This window comes from Dicentrarchus labrax, unplaced genomic scaffold (assembly GCF_905237075.1).
Source record: "Dicentrarchus labrax unplaced genomic scaffold, dlabrax2021, whole genome shotgun sequence".
Taxonomy (NCBI): Eukaryota; Metazoa; Chordata; class Actinopteri; family Moronidae; genus Dicentrarchus; species Dicentrarchus labrax.
In genome coordinates, this window is record NW_026136721.1 from 21,421,320 (window position 1) to 21,436,503 (window position 15,184).

General features: G+C 38.7%; 2 protein-coding genes across 2 annotated transcripts; one reads left to right on the forward strand and one right to left on the reverse strand.

The window, feature by feature from the left end:
- Positions 1-77: 77 nt before the first annotated feature.
- On the forward strand, positions 78-7,106 carry f8a (coagulation factor VIII associated). The gene is made up of 12 exons (XM_051384845.1): positions 78-194; positions 464-510; positions 632-704; positions 2,486-2,645; positions 2,819-2,887; positions 3,021-3,141; positions 3,250-3,342; positions 3,760-3,824; positions 5,481-5,562; positions 5,706-5,752; positions 6,163-6,218; positions 6,340-7,106. Exons 1-12 carry the CDS (start codon positions 136-138, stop codon positions 6,419-6,421), a joined length of 954 nt encoding a protein of 317 aa, XP_051240805.1. The 5' UTR covers positions 78-135; the 3' UTR covers positions 6,422-7,106.
- Positions 6,778-11,470, reverse strand: emp1 (epithelial membrane protein 1). Its single transcript, XM_051384847.1, has 5 exons — positions 11,323-11,470; positions 10,367-10,464; positions 9,811-9,910; positions 9,358-9,498; positions 6,778-8,127 (listed from the first exon to the last, which is right to left on the reverse strand). The coding sequence occupies exons 2-5, from the start codon at positions 10,439-10,441 to the stop codon at positions 7,967-7,969; spliced, it is 477 nt and encodes a 158-aa protein (XP_051240807.1). The 5' UTR covers positions 10,442-10,464; positions 11,323-11,470; the 3' UTR covers positions 6,778-7,966.
- Between the last annotated feature and the right edge of the window lie 3,714 nt (positions 11,471-15,184).

The following is a 15,184-nucleotide window of genomic DNA, read 5'->3' on the forward strand; positions in this document are numbered from 1 at the left end:
CTATTTCTACAACATTGCTCCTTATTTAGGCATTTCCGGTTATAATAAGCGCCACCCCTTTTACGTACGCTGACCAATGACAGCGCTCCTGTCAGTCTGACTTCCTGGTTTGGTTTGTTGTGGTTTGCATCGATCATGGCTGCTGAGGGCGATTTTCTGGCGAGATATCGAGCTGTGTCAAATAAACTGAAAAAGTAAGGCTTCAAGTAAACACCAGTTCAAACAGAAAGAGGACTGAATATTAGGATTAGCGTCACATTTCTTGGTAATAGATTTTACAGCTAGCGCTAATGAGCCATGTTAAGCTAACTGTTAGCTCACCGCCAGTGTCACATGACGTTGTTTAACCTTCCTTTGTGTCAATGTGATGTAGTTGCTGCTGCAGATATCATGTTAGTACAGTTTAAGTGTTAGTTAGCCGGCTAATTTCGATATTTTAGAGACTCTTGTTTCTTTGTTTCAGGCGTTTTCTCCGGAAGCCAAATGTTGCGGAGGCGAGTGAGCAGTTTGGTAAGTGTCAGTGTTTACCACAACCCTTGTAACCTAACGCTATATTTACACTGTTCAACTGTATTATGGAGTATATACTGTTTATGTCATTCAGCCTCACATTCATTTCCTTGTGTTTCAGGTCAGTTAGCCAAGGAGCTGAAGCAGCAGGACTGCCTTCAGTATGCTGCCTTCTGTAACCTGGCCATGGCTCGGTGAGTGGACATTTCTGTGTACTCATACCATAATGCAGCACATTGACCTGAACCATCTCTAACACAATACAAAGACTCTCTGTGGCCACCTAGTTTTATGTCCGTCTGCAGTTAGCTTCCAACATACAGTGATATTGATAATCGATAAACAGCCTGCTTCCTGCTTGGTGGTAACTATTTGGGACTTCATGCACAAAGGAAGACCCTTGAAGACATGTTTTAGCTGGACAAGAGGTCGCTGTTTTTTCCAGTTTCGAATGAGGTTCTCAGGAATCACAAATGGGTGTAATGTTCATGTGTTCACATAGTGTTTTTTTTTGTTTTTTTAAATGCTTTATTGGAACTTGCATCAAGAACAAGTTACAGTGACAAACTCATGATATATAACAGTTGTTATATTCAAAATCTTGTTCATACCTCCTTATGAAATTCTGTTTAACATTTACAACAAGTACAAATACATCATATAGAGAGAGACATTTTAGAATTAAATAAAGCTGAGAAAATAAAATAAAATAAGTAAAACAAGAGTATACAATATGTAAGGCTGTATACATAAAAAAGGAGCTTAGCAAGGGGTTAAATTAAGTTGTGTTCTAACATAAGAGTGTAAAGTTTCTGGGCAGGGGCGTTTTGTACCTTCTTTATACATTTAATAAGTAAAGAAAAATCATTCTTCCAAGCATTCCACACTGGAGGAGATTTAGACAGCCGACATTTATGTATGTAGAATTTGGTCAAAAGTATTATGTTGTTAATTAGGTATTCAGTGTTTTTATCTTTCAATATCATTCCCAACTGAATATTCATGTGTTCACATAGTTTCGGCCATGTAGTGTATTTAAAGTCCTAACTTAAAGATTACCCAAGTAACTACTGGGGAGTAAAAAATCATGTTAATGCCAGTTGTGATAAGTTCATCACATCTCAGAGCCTGAGTAGATTTCAGCCTCACCATGAACAATAAATAAAAAAAAGTTGTAGACTTGGTGAAACTTCACATGAAAGCCTTATTGGGGATGGCGTGCTCTGCTGGGGTAAAGTGTTCTCATTGTACAATGTGGTTTCATCAGAACTATATTGTAGTGATTATTCTGTGGCTTAAAGTCCCCCTCTACTCAAAAATATGTTTTTCTTCTTGAGATGTTTGAGCTTCACTGTGCAGAATGAACTGTGACAGTGTGTCCAGTATGTAACTTAACTTATGTATGTATATATTAGTGGGATGTAGAAACTTGAAGCCACCAGTGCACAAACACTGAGAATGGACTTTACAGAGAAGTAGGAAATTAACAAAATTTTCATATTCCTTAGATTCTTGTATTTTTAGTGAGGTTGAAGGAGACAAGCAGGACAAGCAGACTATTTGAATATATTGTACTGAATGTTTGGAAGGGAGCTTTAAATCTAACCTGTCAGATGTATAAAATTTGTTTGACAGAACTTGGAATACTTGTATCACCCTGCTGAGCTCAGAAATATTCAGGATTACTAAAACATCAACAATGTACTTCATTGTTTGTACATTAACTTAGTTAATACTGGTTGGTCTAAACAGAATGGTACGTGTTAAATATTTAGTAACCAGTTTGTCAGATCACCTCCAGTGAGAGATGACTCGTCTCTAGTTATTCGTGTCCCACACAATAAACCACCACAGGCTAACAGAGGAGCTGCTGGTGATCAGCCCAGAGAGCGCCTGTATCATTCACAGTGATGACATGGTTACTGTTGACGGTGCCTCTGTTGTCGTTACACATCCTGATTGTCTTTGACTGCAGGTGTGAGCAGACTCTTTTTAACGCTCCTGGAGAGGCTCTAGCGTTAACCGATGCTGCCCGCCTCTTCCTCTCATCTGAGAAGGAGAACAGGGCACTACAGGCCCCGGGCTTTGACGAGCACCTACAGGCGGCACTCAACTGCTACAGTTTTGCCATCAAGGTACACTATGATTCCTGGTTTGAATGAAAGAAGTACATTTAATGTGAAGTTTGTTATATTTGTATCCTGTAGACTATACAAACAGATTAAGAGTTTGCAGAATAGATTATGGAGTACATTGTTTCTGCATCCCTATAGAGGCAGTAAAATAACACTCTACAAATGGCTTACAGGTGTACATTGAGATGAACCAGCCTGTGATGGCAGCCAGCTTGTGTCTAGAACTTGGTAACGCACTCAAGGTAAAACTTTGGATCAGAGCTTTAAAATGTCCTAGAAGACAAAATATTGTGATCTTTGCTTAGATTTTTTTTACAAGTTGATATGCTGCAATTCATTTTATGTTAATCTTAACTTCTTCTGTGGTGTCAATAGGAGATGAACAGACCAGGAGAGGCTATTGTTCATTACCAGAGGGCTGCAGAGTTGCAGACACAGACGCCAATTGAAGCTCTGCTATCAATGGGAGAAATGGCCACATGTAAAATTCTCACCCGTGAGTTCAGTCTGTCCATTTACAGCTGATATGTAGCTGATACATACGTATATTATTGGACGTTACTGTCTGCAGTTTGAGCCTGCATGTCTGTTCTGTAATTTGCAGGTGACTACGACGGTGCTCTGTCAGTGTTCACAGAGATGCAGCTGATGTGCCAGGAGAGAGGACTGCAGCTACCAGGCACCAGCACCCCTGTTGGTGAGGCTCTGCATTTATCTCTCTGTAATTCATTGTTTATTTTACTGTATTTATTTTTTTACAGCAAAACAAGTCTTCCTGCAACCTTGTTTTTTTTTTTTACATATTTATTTATCTCTTCTCTGTGGTGGGTGGTTGTATATGAAGAATGCTGTAAATATATTTTTAAAAAGTAGTCTTATATAAATTGGATCCCCTGTGATACAGTTTTCTAAATGGAGGTGTGTCAAAAACAAACAAAAAACATTTAATTGCTGAGATCAAAAGCTGGATGTTTAATCCAACTAAAGAAAAATAAACCACCTTCAGTAAGTGCCTCTTTTTCTGGTTAAATGTCATTGTTGCATTTTATGTGATTACACTGACTGAAAAACTGTTTTCATTTCTCTACTGTATCTTAATTTTCCTGAAAAAAAGGTGCATTTCTGGACATTGTGGCAAAATGTGAGATCTCCAGAGTACTATTGCTAATGCTGCTTGAGGTAAGCACTGTGATTTTATAAATAAAGACAAGATATTCCAAGAAAATACTCAGAATATCTGTGTGACTGTAGTTGGAAATACATCCTTAATTCTGTTTTTCACTTATCTTATGAAAAACTCTAACCAAGTATTTTTTACTACAGATACATAGAAACAATACTTCAGTGTCAAACAGCCATTAAAGGCCAAAGGGTGAACTACCGGAAAGCGGAACAGTTACATTTTGAGCCTTAAAAGAAAGAAACACCTCCAAATCAGCAACACAACATATCATTTTGCATTACTGATGCCAAGTTTATTGATATTGTATCACACTGTTGATTGTTTATTCCACTCTACACCTGCCTCAGTCAAAAATCAATCTCACACGGCTAGAATTTTAACAGGCACTAAACATAGATGTCATATCAGCCTGGTTTTAACACATCTGCACCGGCTCCCAGTAAGAATAGATTTTAAGATCATACTGATTCCTTTTAAAGCAGAGAAAGGTCCAGCCACTACTTATATTGCCGACCTTTTAACTCTTTATGAGTCCCCAGCCTTAGATCCTCTTTAGGTTGTTCCACAGTCCAGGCTCAAGACTAAAGGAGACTGTGCTCTCTCCATTAGGACGCATGTACTCTTAACGTACTGTACTCTACTCTACTCTACTCTACTGTACGGTACTCTAACGTACTGTACTGTACTGTACTGTACTGTACTCTACTGTACTCTAACGTACTGTACTGTACTCTAACGTACTGTACTCTAACGTACTGTACTCTCTACGTACTGTACTGTACTCTACTCTACTGTACTCTACTCTACTGTACTGTACTCTACTGTACTGTACTCTAACGTACTGTACTGTACTCTAACGTACTGTACTGTGCTGTGCTGTACTGTACTGTACTGTACTGTACTGTACTGTACTCTACTGTACTGTACTCTACTGTACTCTACTGTACTGTACTGTACTGTACTGTACTCTAACGTACTGTACTCTACTCTACTGTACTGTACTCTAACATATTGTACTGTACTCTACTGTACTCTAACGATGTACTCTAAGTACTGTACTGTACTCTAACGTACTGTACTCTAACGTACTGTACCTAACGTACTGTACTGTACTCTACTTACTTACTCTACTGTACTCTACTGTACTGTACTCTAACTACTGTACTGTACTCTACTGTACCTGTACTGTACTGTACTGTACTGTACTCTAACGTACTGTACTCTACTCTACTGTACTGTACTCTAACATATTGTACTGTACTCTACTGGCCTGCTAAATCTGTTTAATCTTTTAAATCCCTTCTAAAAACACACTTTTATAATCAGACATTGATGTGAATTCACACAAAATTTCCTGTGTATCCTTATGATTTAGTTTATTTTGGCACACACCGCTATGTATTATGTTTTTAATCTCTTTTTAATAGTGTGTGATTGTTGGTGTGTTTTTAGATTTTTTTCATATATTGCTTTTAATCTTATTCTTTATTGCTGCTGTTTTTGTGTGTATGTAAAGCACTCTGTAAACATTGTTTTTAGAGACCTTTATTCAAGTTATTATTAATATTATTATTATTATTATTATTATTATTATTGCATCTGTACATTAGTGACTGATTTAATGGTCCGAACCTTTCAATTTTCCTGCGCAGCCTCCGCCTCAGAAGTTGTTACCAGAACATGCCCAGACCCTGGAGAGATACGCATGGGAGTCTTTTGACCCTCACAGCCAAGGTGAATGCTCCTGAACTGATAATAGAGCAAAAAAAACGTATCAATTGTATACGTTCTCTGTTCAATGCAGAAAATGTATCATGAATACTGTGAGTGACATTCATTTGAAGTGGTGTAAACATGGATCTTGTCCTCTCCTTCAGTGACCTTCCTGCCTGAGAATGTCTTCCTGCTCCTGCAGTCAGTAGTGGTGAGTTTCATCATCCACATACTTGAACAATTCACAGGATTTCCTGATCCTTCCTGCCTCATACAGGAAAAATTATGGTCTCCATGGCCTTCACATGACAGTGATTAATGTGCTGGAGTTTGTCTTCCTTTGCCAATGGAATTATTTTTTTTCTGTTTGCAGCATTTGCAGTGGTGTCAGTGTTTGTGGACTTTTATTTGTTTTGATCATTATTTACAGTTCTTTATTGATATTTATTCATACTTCAATTACCCGTAACAAAAAAGATTCTACAACTTGTTCTGGATCAACAGGCTCGATTTTATAAGAGATTAAAAACGATGACAAGACTCTGAGAACTCGTCAAGGTCATCTAAATCTGCAGCTATGGTTTTATTTGTGCAGCGTATAACAGCAAATCTGTTTTGCAGATGGCGTGTCAGGAGAAAGACACAGAGTCCCTCAAGTCTCTTCAGACCGAGCTATGGTGAGCATTCAAAAATGTTAATTTCCATCTTGTGATGCGGGTTGAGCAGGATGTGTATTGCTTCTCAATCTGAATTCTCCGTATTGATTACGTGTTGGTGTTTTTGTTTTCCCACCCTCAGGCCGTTTCTGACTGCCGAGCAGAATCATCTTCTCCACCTGGTGGTTCAGGAGCGCATCACGCCGTCTGGACAAGGCATCTAGTACAGTCCAGTTTTTACTCACTTCCTCTGGGAACGATACTTTATATAATGGAACATTCCTGTTTCTGACTGGGTCTGTTGTAAGACCTGAAGAAGTGTTGTTTTCAAAACATTAATGTTGTAAGTTGCACGCAGTACCAAACTTTGCCCTTATTAAGCAAAGTCCTGCAGATTTAGAAATCAGTGAAAATCCAATAGCATTTTCTAGAACTGTGTGTTGTTCTTATTAACTTGATGTGAAGATTTTTGTCAGGATGATAACTTAAAACTAAATTTAAATTAATTTTAATGCAATCTTGTTTGTTCTTATTTGAGTGAGGACTACAGAACTGTAACAAACAGTTTTGAAACAAAGGCTTTGTGATATAATTTGTTTTATTAATACATGATATGGCTTAAATTCCGACGAATTACAAACAAAATTGTCTATTGCATAGTTATGAAATACGGTGAAATGAAACCACCATTGTCCTCCCTCCCTGGTTCACTTGTACAAATTACATGTACATTTCTTATGATAGCAGCCAACTACAGACACAAAATCAAACATGGTTAAAAAAAAAAAATACACTCAATGCAAAATGTTACAAAAATATAATGGTTACAATGTACATAGATTAAAAAAGGATACACTATACTTCAGTTGTAAAATAATGATACATGATTAAAACTACGTGTACTGTAAATTAAGGCTTGTCTCTCCTGATTGTTCAAGTACTTCAACAGGAATGTTGTAGTTTCGCCAACATGCCGTACCTTCACAGATACAGTATCTTTCACTCCTTGACTCTGGAAACCTGCAGTAGTAACTGTCAGCCTCACAACATGATTATACAGGATGATAAGTACTTTGATCTCAGAGTATTTTGAACCAGTACTGTACATCTCAAAGGGGCTTTTGTTTACTCTTCTCCCATATGGTCAACTCTTTTTTTTTTTTTTTTTAAGGAACAGTTTTACATTATGGGAAATAATTCTTTCTTTCTTTCTTGTGAGCGTTAGATGAGAAGATCGATTCCACTCTGTTTCTAAGAGTGGTATTAATCTTCTTACTCTTTAGTTCTCAAAATGTTGAACTATTCCTTTACAGTACTAATTGATATGGAGTTCTCCAAACCTACTATATGGAACTGCACTTAAAAGACAAAGGAAACCATTGATTCATTAATAATTTTATGCTTATACTAATATGAAATAAGGGTTGCACCCTCCTAATCTCAACTATTATTTTGTGGCCCATACTGCCCTACTCATGAATAAACTATTGCCCTCTTCTCTTTTTAATCAAATAGAAATCTATTAAGTAAAGTCCAGCCCTTCATGTAATGTAAGCACAAGTTCCATTTCAATTTATAATATTCAGAATATAAACAAATGGCTCTTGTTTAGCAATTGGACATCATTCCCCCCATTTTCCTAGCTGCAGATGTAGATCAACAATCTTCAATTTTTTTCCCTCCCAATTTTAAAACAAATCCTATTCATTACTTCCCCAAATTCAAACTGGGAATATGATCCCAGGCCTGCCCTCATTCCTCTTCTCCTCTCACTCACTCTTCTTCCGCAGGACGAGGTAGGTGATCGCTAAGATGAAGGTGAGGACAAAAGAGATCCAGGCCAGGACGTAGGAGTGTCCGTAGCCTCCCTCTGTGTCGTTGGCGTGAAGCTCAGCCGTGTAGATTGAGGCTGCTATCATTATACACAGGCCTGCAGGACAGAAAAGGGGAATACTGTCACACACACCCAGACAAGGCAATTAAGAAGTCATTATCTTTCCTATTATAAGGCTCTTAAACAAGGACGGTGTAGCAGACGGGTCCACTGCAATCACAGTGAAATGAGAAACATAGCAGTATCACCTTGTTAATTTCCAATCATATAAACTCATGACGATACATATTTTAGTCCCATTACTTTTAATTGCTGGCTGTTTTTTTTATGTGCTAGTAGCAGTTACAAATATATTCCAAAATATATTGATATAAATATCTAATTTTATTTAGGATTATCTGAATATTCTGCCCAAGTTGGAAACCAATAATAATCAATGGATTGATAGTTTGACATAAACATGTCACAGTGGGCTCTAAGAAAATGTGATAATCAGCAAATTAATCGATAATGAAATCGTTAATTGCGTCCCTTATTAGCACGTTCACAAAAGACATTATCTTAACAGATTTCGGACACATCACTTCTCAGCCACCTGTTGTACAAACTCTCACCTCAAAAGATATTATTTTGGTTTCACATTTTAGCAATATTTATTCCGGCCCCAACATCCTATTCCAACCAACAAATACCACCAAAAAATACATTTAGAGGAGCAACATGTTCTGAAAACCCCATCTCGATGTGACATTTGAGACTGAGCGACTGCACTTAGAGGATCAATCCTGAAACACGGACAGTTTTACTCTACTGCAGTGACTTTCAATCATGTGTCACTGAGGCTTCAGATTCCACAGAATAACAGGCTGGACCAGCTAAACCTGCAGACTCTTGAGCCAGGATCACACAAGAGTGAAAATCACTGACCTTCTGTATCTGCATCCATGTTTGTTTTAACACTATCATGCAGAAACACTTGTACATGCTGCAGCTGAGCTTTGCTTCCATAGACCTCGTGTCAAATGACATGTAAGGGATGCAAACAGATGTCAATATATGTTGGCTTTGCTCTTCCTCGCCTCCTCTGAGAGCAAATTAATAAATGATAAAATGCTGTACTGTTGACAGCTAAGGCATTTTATGTATAATGAAATTATTACACAGTAATAGTCTAAAAACACAAAGGTCTCCTACCGTTGTTGTACTTTACAGTAAAGCATTAAGCACACACCCTCCACAGACCGTCAGTCTCAGCGATAAGTACAAAGTATTTAAATCTATAATTCTTACAGCTGCAGGTAAGACTTTTGACTGCAGGTTACTTACAGGCGATGAACTGTAAAATGCCAGTGAAGGTGAACCTCTGGCCTTTGGGTAGGGTGAACAGCTGAGCCACAAACACAAACAGGGCCAGAATGGCAAAAACACAGGCAAGCACTGAGGTGGCCTGAATGGCCTGGAGATAGTCTGCAGTAGGAGGAAGACAAAACAGACACACAGTCAGTCAAGTGTCAACAACAACACAGATACAAGGCAATCTGAATTATAACTACTTTATTAATACTATTGACATATTACTGATAGTTTATGGACAGAATTATTCCTAAAATGATCTGATTCCTGGCCATTAATGACCTTTTCTGACCAGTTAGGAGCCTCTGATCAGCATCCTGTTGGTTTCTATATCTAAACAATCTCAGTCAAGTCAAGTCAACCTATAAACTTCCTTGTGACAAAAGTAACATTCATTCATTCATTAAAACATCCATATAGTTTTACCCTCTGGGTAGTTTTTCAGGTTGGTGTAATGCCAGACTGAGTTTGCAAACTCCCACTTGCCCCACAAGTCAGTTGACACTGTATCAGTGATCCACCAGGCCTGGAGACACAGAGGGAGAGAAGCATAAACAGATATCAAGACATACAGTGCTTGTAGCACTTGTAAACCTCTGTTTAGTTAAGGATTTGCAGATTTACTGTTTCAACAAATGTTTAGACTCGTATACACGAACAACTGTTGACAGGCCTGTTATTCACTGTCAGTTGTTCAATATTCTGAAAGTGAAAGTCTGAGGAGGTATGTAGATTTGCAACACTGCAGGTGGCAAAATATCTTCCTGACATTTGACTCCTGGGTATTTCCAGGTGGTTTTATGACATAAGTACTGGCTTGAGCTTCCACAGAGAAATACATATTGCTTTAGATGCTTGTATTTGCTCTGAAAACACGTGTATTGGCCTTTAATTGGCCTTTATCAACTCATATAAAACCTTTTTGTTCTTCCTACGCATGTGTGTGAAACGAGAAAACAAAAGAAAACAAAAGTCCACTTACATTATCAATGGTGGCCACCAGAAGCAGAATGATGGTGGTAATGTGCAGGACAACGATTCCAGCCAGCATCAACATCGTGGCCTTATGAAAACTGATAACTGATAACAGGGGAATGGAGGAAGGATGCACACTATTATTTATTTTCCACACAAGGACTTATGTAACACAGGCTTGAGGAAGCACCAATTCTCTCTCAAACACACACACACACACACACACACACACACACAGCTGTTCCCAAATAAATACTGTCTCAAAAAGAAAGGGAAAAAAGAGAGGAGAGGAAAACCCTTGCATGCAAGCCCAAACTCGCCCAACAAGTCTCGCACAGAGACATTTTTGACTCTCACACATCTGCTGTCAAACAGAAACACCTCTCTGCTCAGATGACCACTGGTATCTTATCTTAAAACTTTAAAAAAAACAACGTATTTTATTATTTGACAGCTCAAATGAATTACCATCCACTTGCAACGCCCAGAAACACTCATCCCTTTGCAATAACGACTCGTTTTTTATGGCTTTAGACTGTTTCCGTCGACAAGAAAGGCGCATTTGTTCAGTCGGTGTTTGGGCATTCCCAAATGGGTGCTGCTCCGCAACACACACACACACAGGCCCTGTACTATAGTCAACAACTTTTGAAAAGAGCGCGAGAATACCCCGAAAGAAAACAACAATAAACACACCTCTAACTTATAAACCCAAATATAAACACAGTTGACGGATCTTCGCGATGTTCATCTACACACTTTAGAGTCGCGCGTCCTTTTAATGCTTTTTTGCGCTCACAGTCACATCCGTACAATTCTTCAAAGCGCAGCTGAAAATCTGTTCAACGCACTCTTCTGCACTCTACACTACAAAAAAAAACCACACGAATCATGCGTCTCACAGCGTATGATGAGTAAGGCATAACTTTAAAAACAAATGCAAACAACGTGGATAAACGTTACCTGAAAGCACTTTAACGCACGGCCGGGAGTTTTTTTGGGAATGTGAAACACTGTAGACCCACCCAGCTTTGAATTCACAGCACACAGCACACACACACACACACACACACACACACACACACACACACACACACACACACACACCACCCTGTTTTCCCTCTCTTTCCTCTAACCAAGCCCCACCCATAAAGTTTCAATTTTTTTCCCCCCTAAGTGAAACGACCAGAAGAACCAAACGGCTTCAGGTTGCCCCATTCAACTCCAAACAGTGCGTAAAGAGGAGTAAAGTCTTCACAATTGTTCACTGTCACATGGATCTTTAACATCTCTGCTCTTTTGATATTCCCCGAACATCCTCCTTAAAGGGTGATTTCTTTCAGCTCTCACCCCATCTTCATAACAAACTGGCCACAACTGTTGAAACCCATGAAAGTAAAATATAATGTTGGAAATACATTAATATGTCTTGCAGAGCAGTGCAAGTGCAGGTCTTACTAGTGCTTTCAGACACACTTGCTGGTTCATTATGCACACAAAATGACTTCTCCAAGGAGGGGACATTAGGAAGTGATAGAGACAGCAGCGCAGTCTGAGCCCGAGACACCATCTTCATCTTCCCAACAGCACTTACACTCTGATGGCAACATGTTTCCAAGCAAATTAAATATTGGCTCATGTAGATGCAGTTTCGATCTGTAAATTAATAAAAAGCCTTTAATAGATTATTCAGTATGCCTGTCGGTCGATACTCTCACACTACACTACATCGATCCTGCTCTCACAGCAGTGACACATGTTGAGTGTGTTACCAGCAGACTGTAGACAAGAACCTGTGCAGGAACATGATGGGATCTTCAGTGTGGTTCTCACTGTTCAGTATCATGATAGTGTCCCTAGTCCTGCAACAGCACATGAGCAGTTTCATTACTGAGGAATGTAAGTCTGGTAATCACGAAAATAAGAGCAAGTTAGAGGCCAAAACGTTGTCTTACTTTACTGCCACACAGCCCTCGACCTCTCTGGCTGGCCGAGGTCATCGCTCTTTTGGAAAAGCTCTTTAAGTCTGGACAGTCTACTGAAACTGAGGGAAAGATGTGTTTACAAATTTAACCCTGCCTAATGTGTACGTAGTCTCAATTTAACAGGAGGCGCTGTGGGAACCGAAGCCATGTTGAGCTACTGTAGAGAATGCAATACACCTCATACATAATCCAGCCAAGTCTTTGTTGTCATTCCACATGTACACATATGATTTGTGACACTTTGGGGGGGGCAATACAGCAATGTATTGAAATTATGTAAATATGTATTAAAATCCTGGGTATTTTCAGGTGGGTTATAATAGCATGTGTAGGCCTGAACTCCCACTCTAAATGTAATTCATATAATACACGTAGGAATATTTTTCTAACATTTAACAAGTCATAAGTTGACTGTGAGACATTTAGTTTTCCTCTGTTAAACATCGAAGGGTAGGAATAAACCAGTAAATTCACAAACATTATCAATGGTGGCCATCAAAGACAGGAAGTACATTAACATACTTGACTCTTCAGATAAAGACAAACGGTCATATTTCAACCACAAACCGTCATATTGTAAATAGATACTGTCAGATAGGTATTATTATTGGCTGCAGTCAAATGATACCATGTTATTTGGGGATTACTTGGGAGACAGTGCATATCTAGTAAAGCCTTTTATCACCTGTCTCAGATGAGAGAAAACTTGAGTAGTTATGGGCCTTCTTATGTGTACAAAGAAGTAAGAAAAACAGTTAAATAACTTTTTTCTTTTTCTTTAAACAGGTCTCAGCTCATCTCTGCCTTTGTCTTACATCCCCTCAGGCTGTGGTATCTCAGTGAAGACCGCATGGACTAAGGGAGTCCTGATCCGAGTACTACAATGGCTGCTTTATCCTCCTGGAGGTGGGATGAGGATAGACACCATAATTGCTTCCTTTGCTCTTTTACTAACCACTCCCTCATTTATTGACAGTACAGATTCTCTCAGGACGAGCAGCCTAACCTGGGAAACATATCAGGATTAGGAATTATACCAACACTTATCCCCACTCAGGTCATCTGTGGCCGGTACAATAATATGAGGCAAGAAGAAAATACCCAGTTTACATGGCTCACTGCCGAGAGCAGAGAAGGTACAGGACGTACAGCTACTATACTGTTTAAGTAAAACAGGAAGAGGTATGTTGTTTTTTCTGTGGTTTGGCGAGGATCTACACTGGAGGCTCCCCTACAGTAAAGCCTCATCAATGGATTGAACAACCTTTAGAGATACAGTATTAACAGACTCAGTGTAATCTTTGGAAAACCCAGAAGGTCATTTAACAACACTCACCACAGTTCTGAAGGTATTTCCAGAATCCTCAAAGACTCGTCTGAACCTTTTTCTCAAGTTTCTATTATATTACCGAACCGAGGAAACCTGAAAATATCCTCCTTTATTATGTGTGTTTGAAAATATATAATGTTGGAACAAAACATCAGTAAATACCAGTGTATTAAGACATATATATTTACTGGTAAATACTCTGTTTGGAACAATAATGTGTTTCTGATTTGATTTTCCTCCAAAAAAAGCATAATTTCCACCTTACACTCCATAAGAAAGGCATCTAGTCCTCCCACCTCATAAAACATTTCAGAATCTATGAATATGCAAATTTTGTTCGTTTCTAAAGTTTTCCTGATGGGCACAAAATGTCTCCTACTTCACTATAAAGTCAGTTCTCAGTGTTTGTGCACTGGTGGCTTCAAGTTTCTACATCACACTTGTATAAGTTGCATATTGGACCAAGATTTACTTACAAACTATTTGTGATGTCACAAATCATGCCCCTTTGCTTTTCAATGACCACAGAGAAACTTTCCACTTTCAGCAGATTCATTTGAAAACATCCTTCTAGTGTCAAACTCTATACATCATTCTGCACAGAGAAGATCAAACATCCAATGGTATGAAAAAGAAGTACAACATATTTTTGAATGAAGGGGGACTTTAAGTATAGGTAGTAATACCAAAAAGGATTGGATACTTAGCTTTGTGAGTCAAATGGCAATACGTGCAAAGTGGTTCTAGGTCAAGTCTCGTATCTGTGGATCAGACCTATGAAACCAAATATCTCTTTTAGAGTGAATAAATTCTCATAAGTACTGTGTTACATAGCGTTGTGCAATGACTGGGCGCTGATAGACCTATTAGTGTAAGTCTGTGTTTTTATTATAGTACTGCTGAGATGAAAATCATTTGAAAGCTGTATTATTATCAGAGGGCACAGGAATGGAGCAGGGGAAGCATTTTCTCCTGGCAGTAAGTCTGAATAGAAAATTGAAACCATTATATCTGACCCCTGATGGTTTGTCATATCCTCACAGTGAATTGTGAGTGGGTGCTGAGCAGAGCTGGTTCCCCTCGTACGTCACTCCTGAGTCATTGGAGTTTTTCTATTCCCATCACAACATGTGGGCCTCTACAGGAAGTCCAATCTAACATCCAGTGTGCAGTGAGTTGTCCATTGGAAAGACATTATATAGAAGTAGCTGCTGCTGAAAGAGACCTTATTTAAAATGGGGAAATCTTTCAGGGACAAATGCTGACAATAACCTTATTTCTAGCTCTGACTGTTTCTTTGTGTTTAGTCTACAAAATGTATATTCAGTCTTGAGGAATTATTCATCCACCGAGACATCTCAACAGGATGTAAAATGGGGACATCCTACCGCCAAACCAACAAACACAAATACAAATTTTTACACCTTTCCTAAAGAGGCGTATAGATTACATTTTGTCTGCCCACCACTTTGGACTGAAATATCTACAACTACTTGATGAATTGCCATAA

Bases quoted from the DNA above. Each gene is read 5' to 3' on its own strand.
- f8a (XM_051384845.1), top strand. From the start codon at position 136: ATGGCTGCTGAGGGCGATTTTCTGGCGAGATATCGAGCTGTGTCAAAT. The intron at 2,646-2,818 runs GTACACTATGAT...AATGGCTTACAG, and splicing joins GCTACAGTTTTGCCATCAAG to GTGTACATTGAGATGAACCA. The intron at 3,142-3,249 runs GTGAGTTCAGTC...TGTAATTTGCAG, and splicing joins CACATGTAAAATTCTCACCC to GTGACTACGACGGTGCTCTG.
- emp1 (XM_051384847.1), bottom strand. From the start codon at position 10,441: ATGTTGATGCTGGCTGGAATCGTTGTCCTGCACATTACCACCATCATT. The intron at 9,499-9,810 runs GTAAAACTATAT...CTCCTACTGCAG, and splicing joins CCTGAAAAACTACCCAGAGG to ACTATCTCCAGGCCATTCAG. The intron at 8,128-9,357 runs GTAAGTAACCTG...TCTGTCCTGCAG, and splicing joins CATTTTACAGTTCATCGCCT to GCCTGTGTATAATGATAGCA.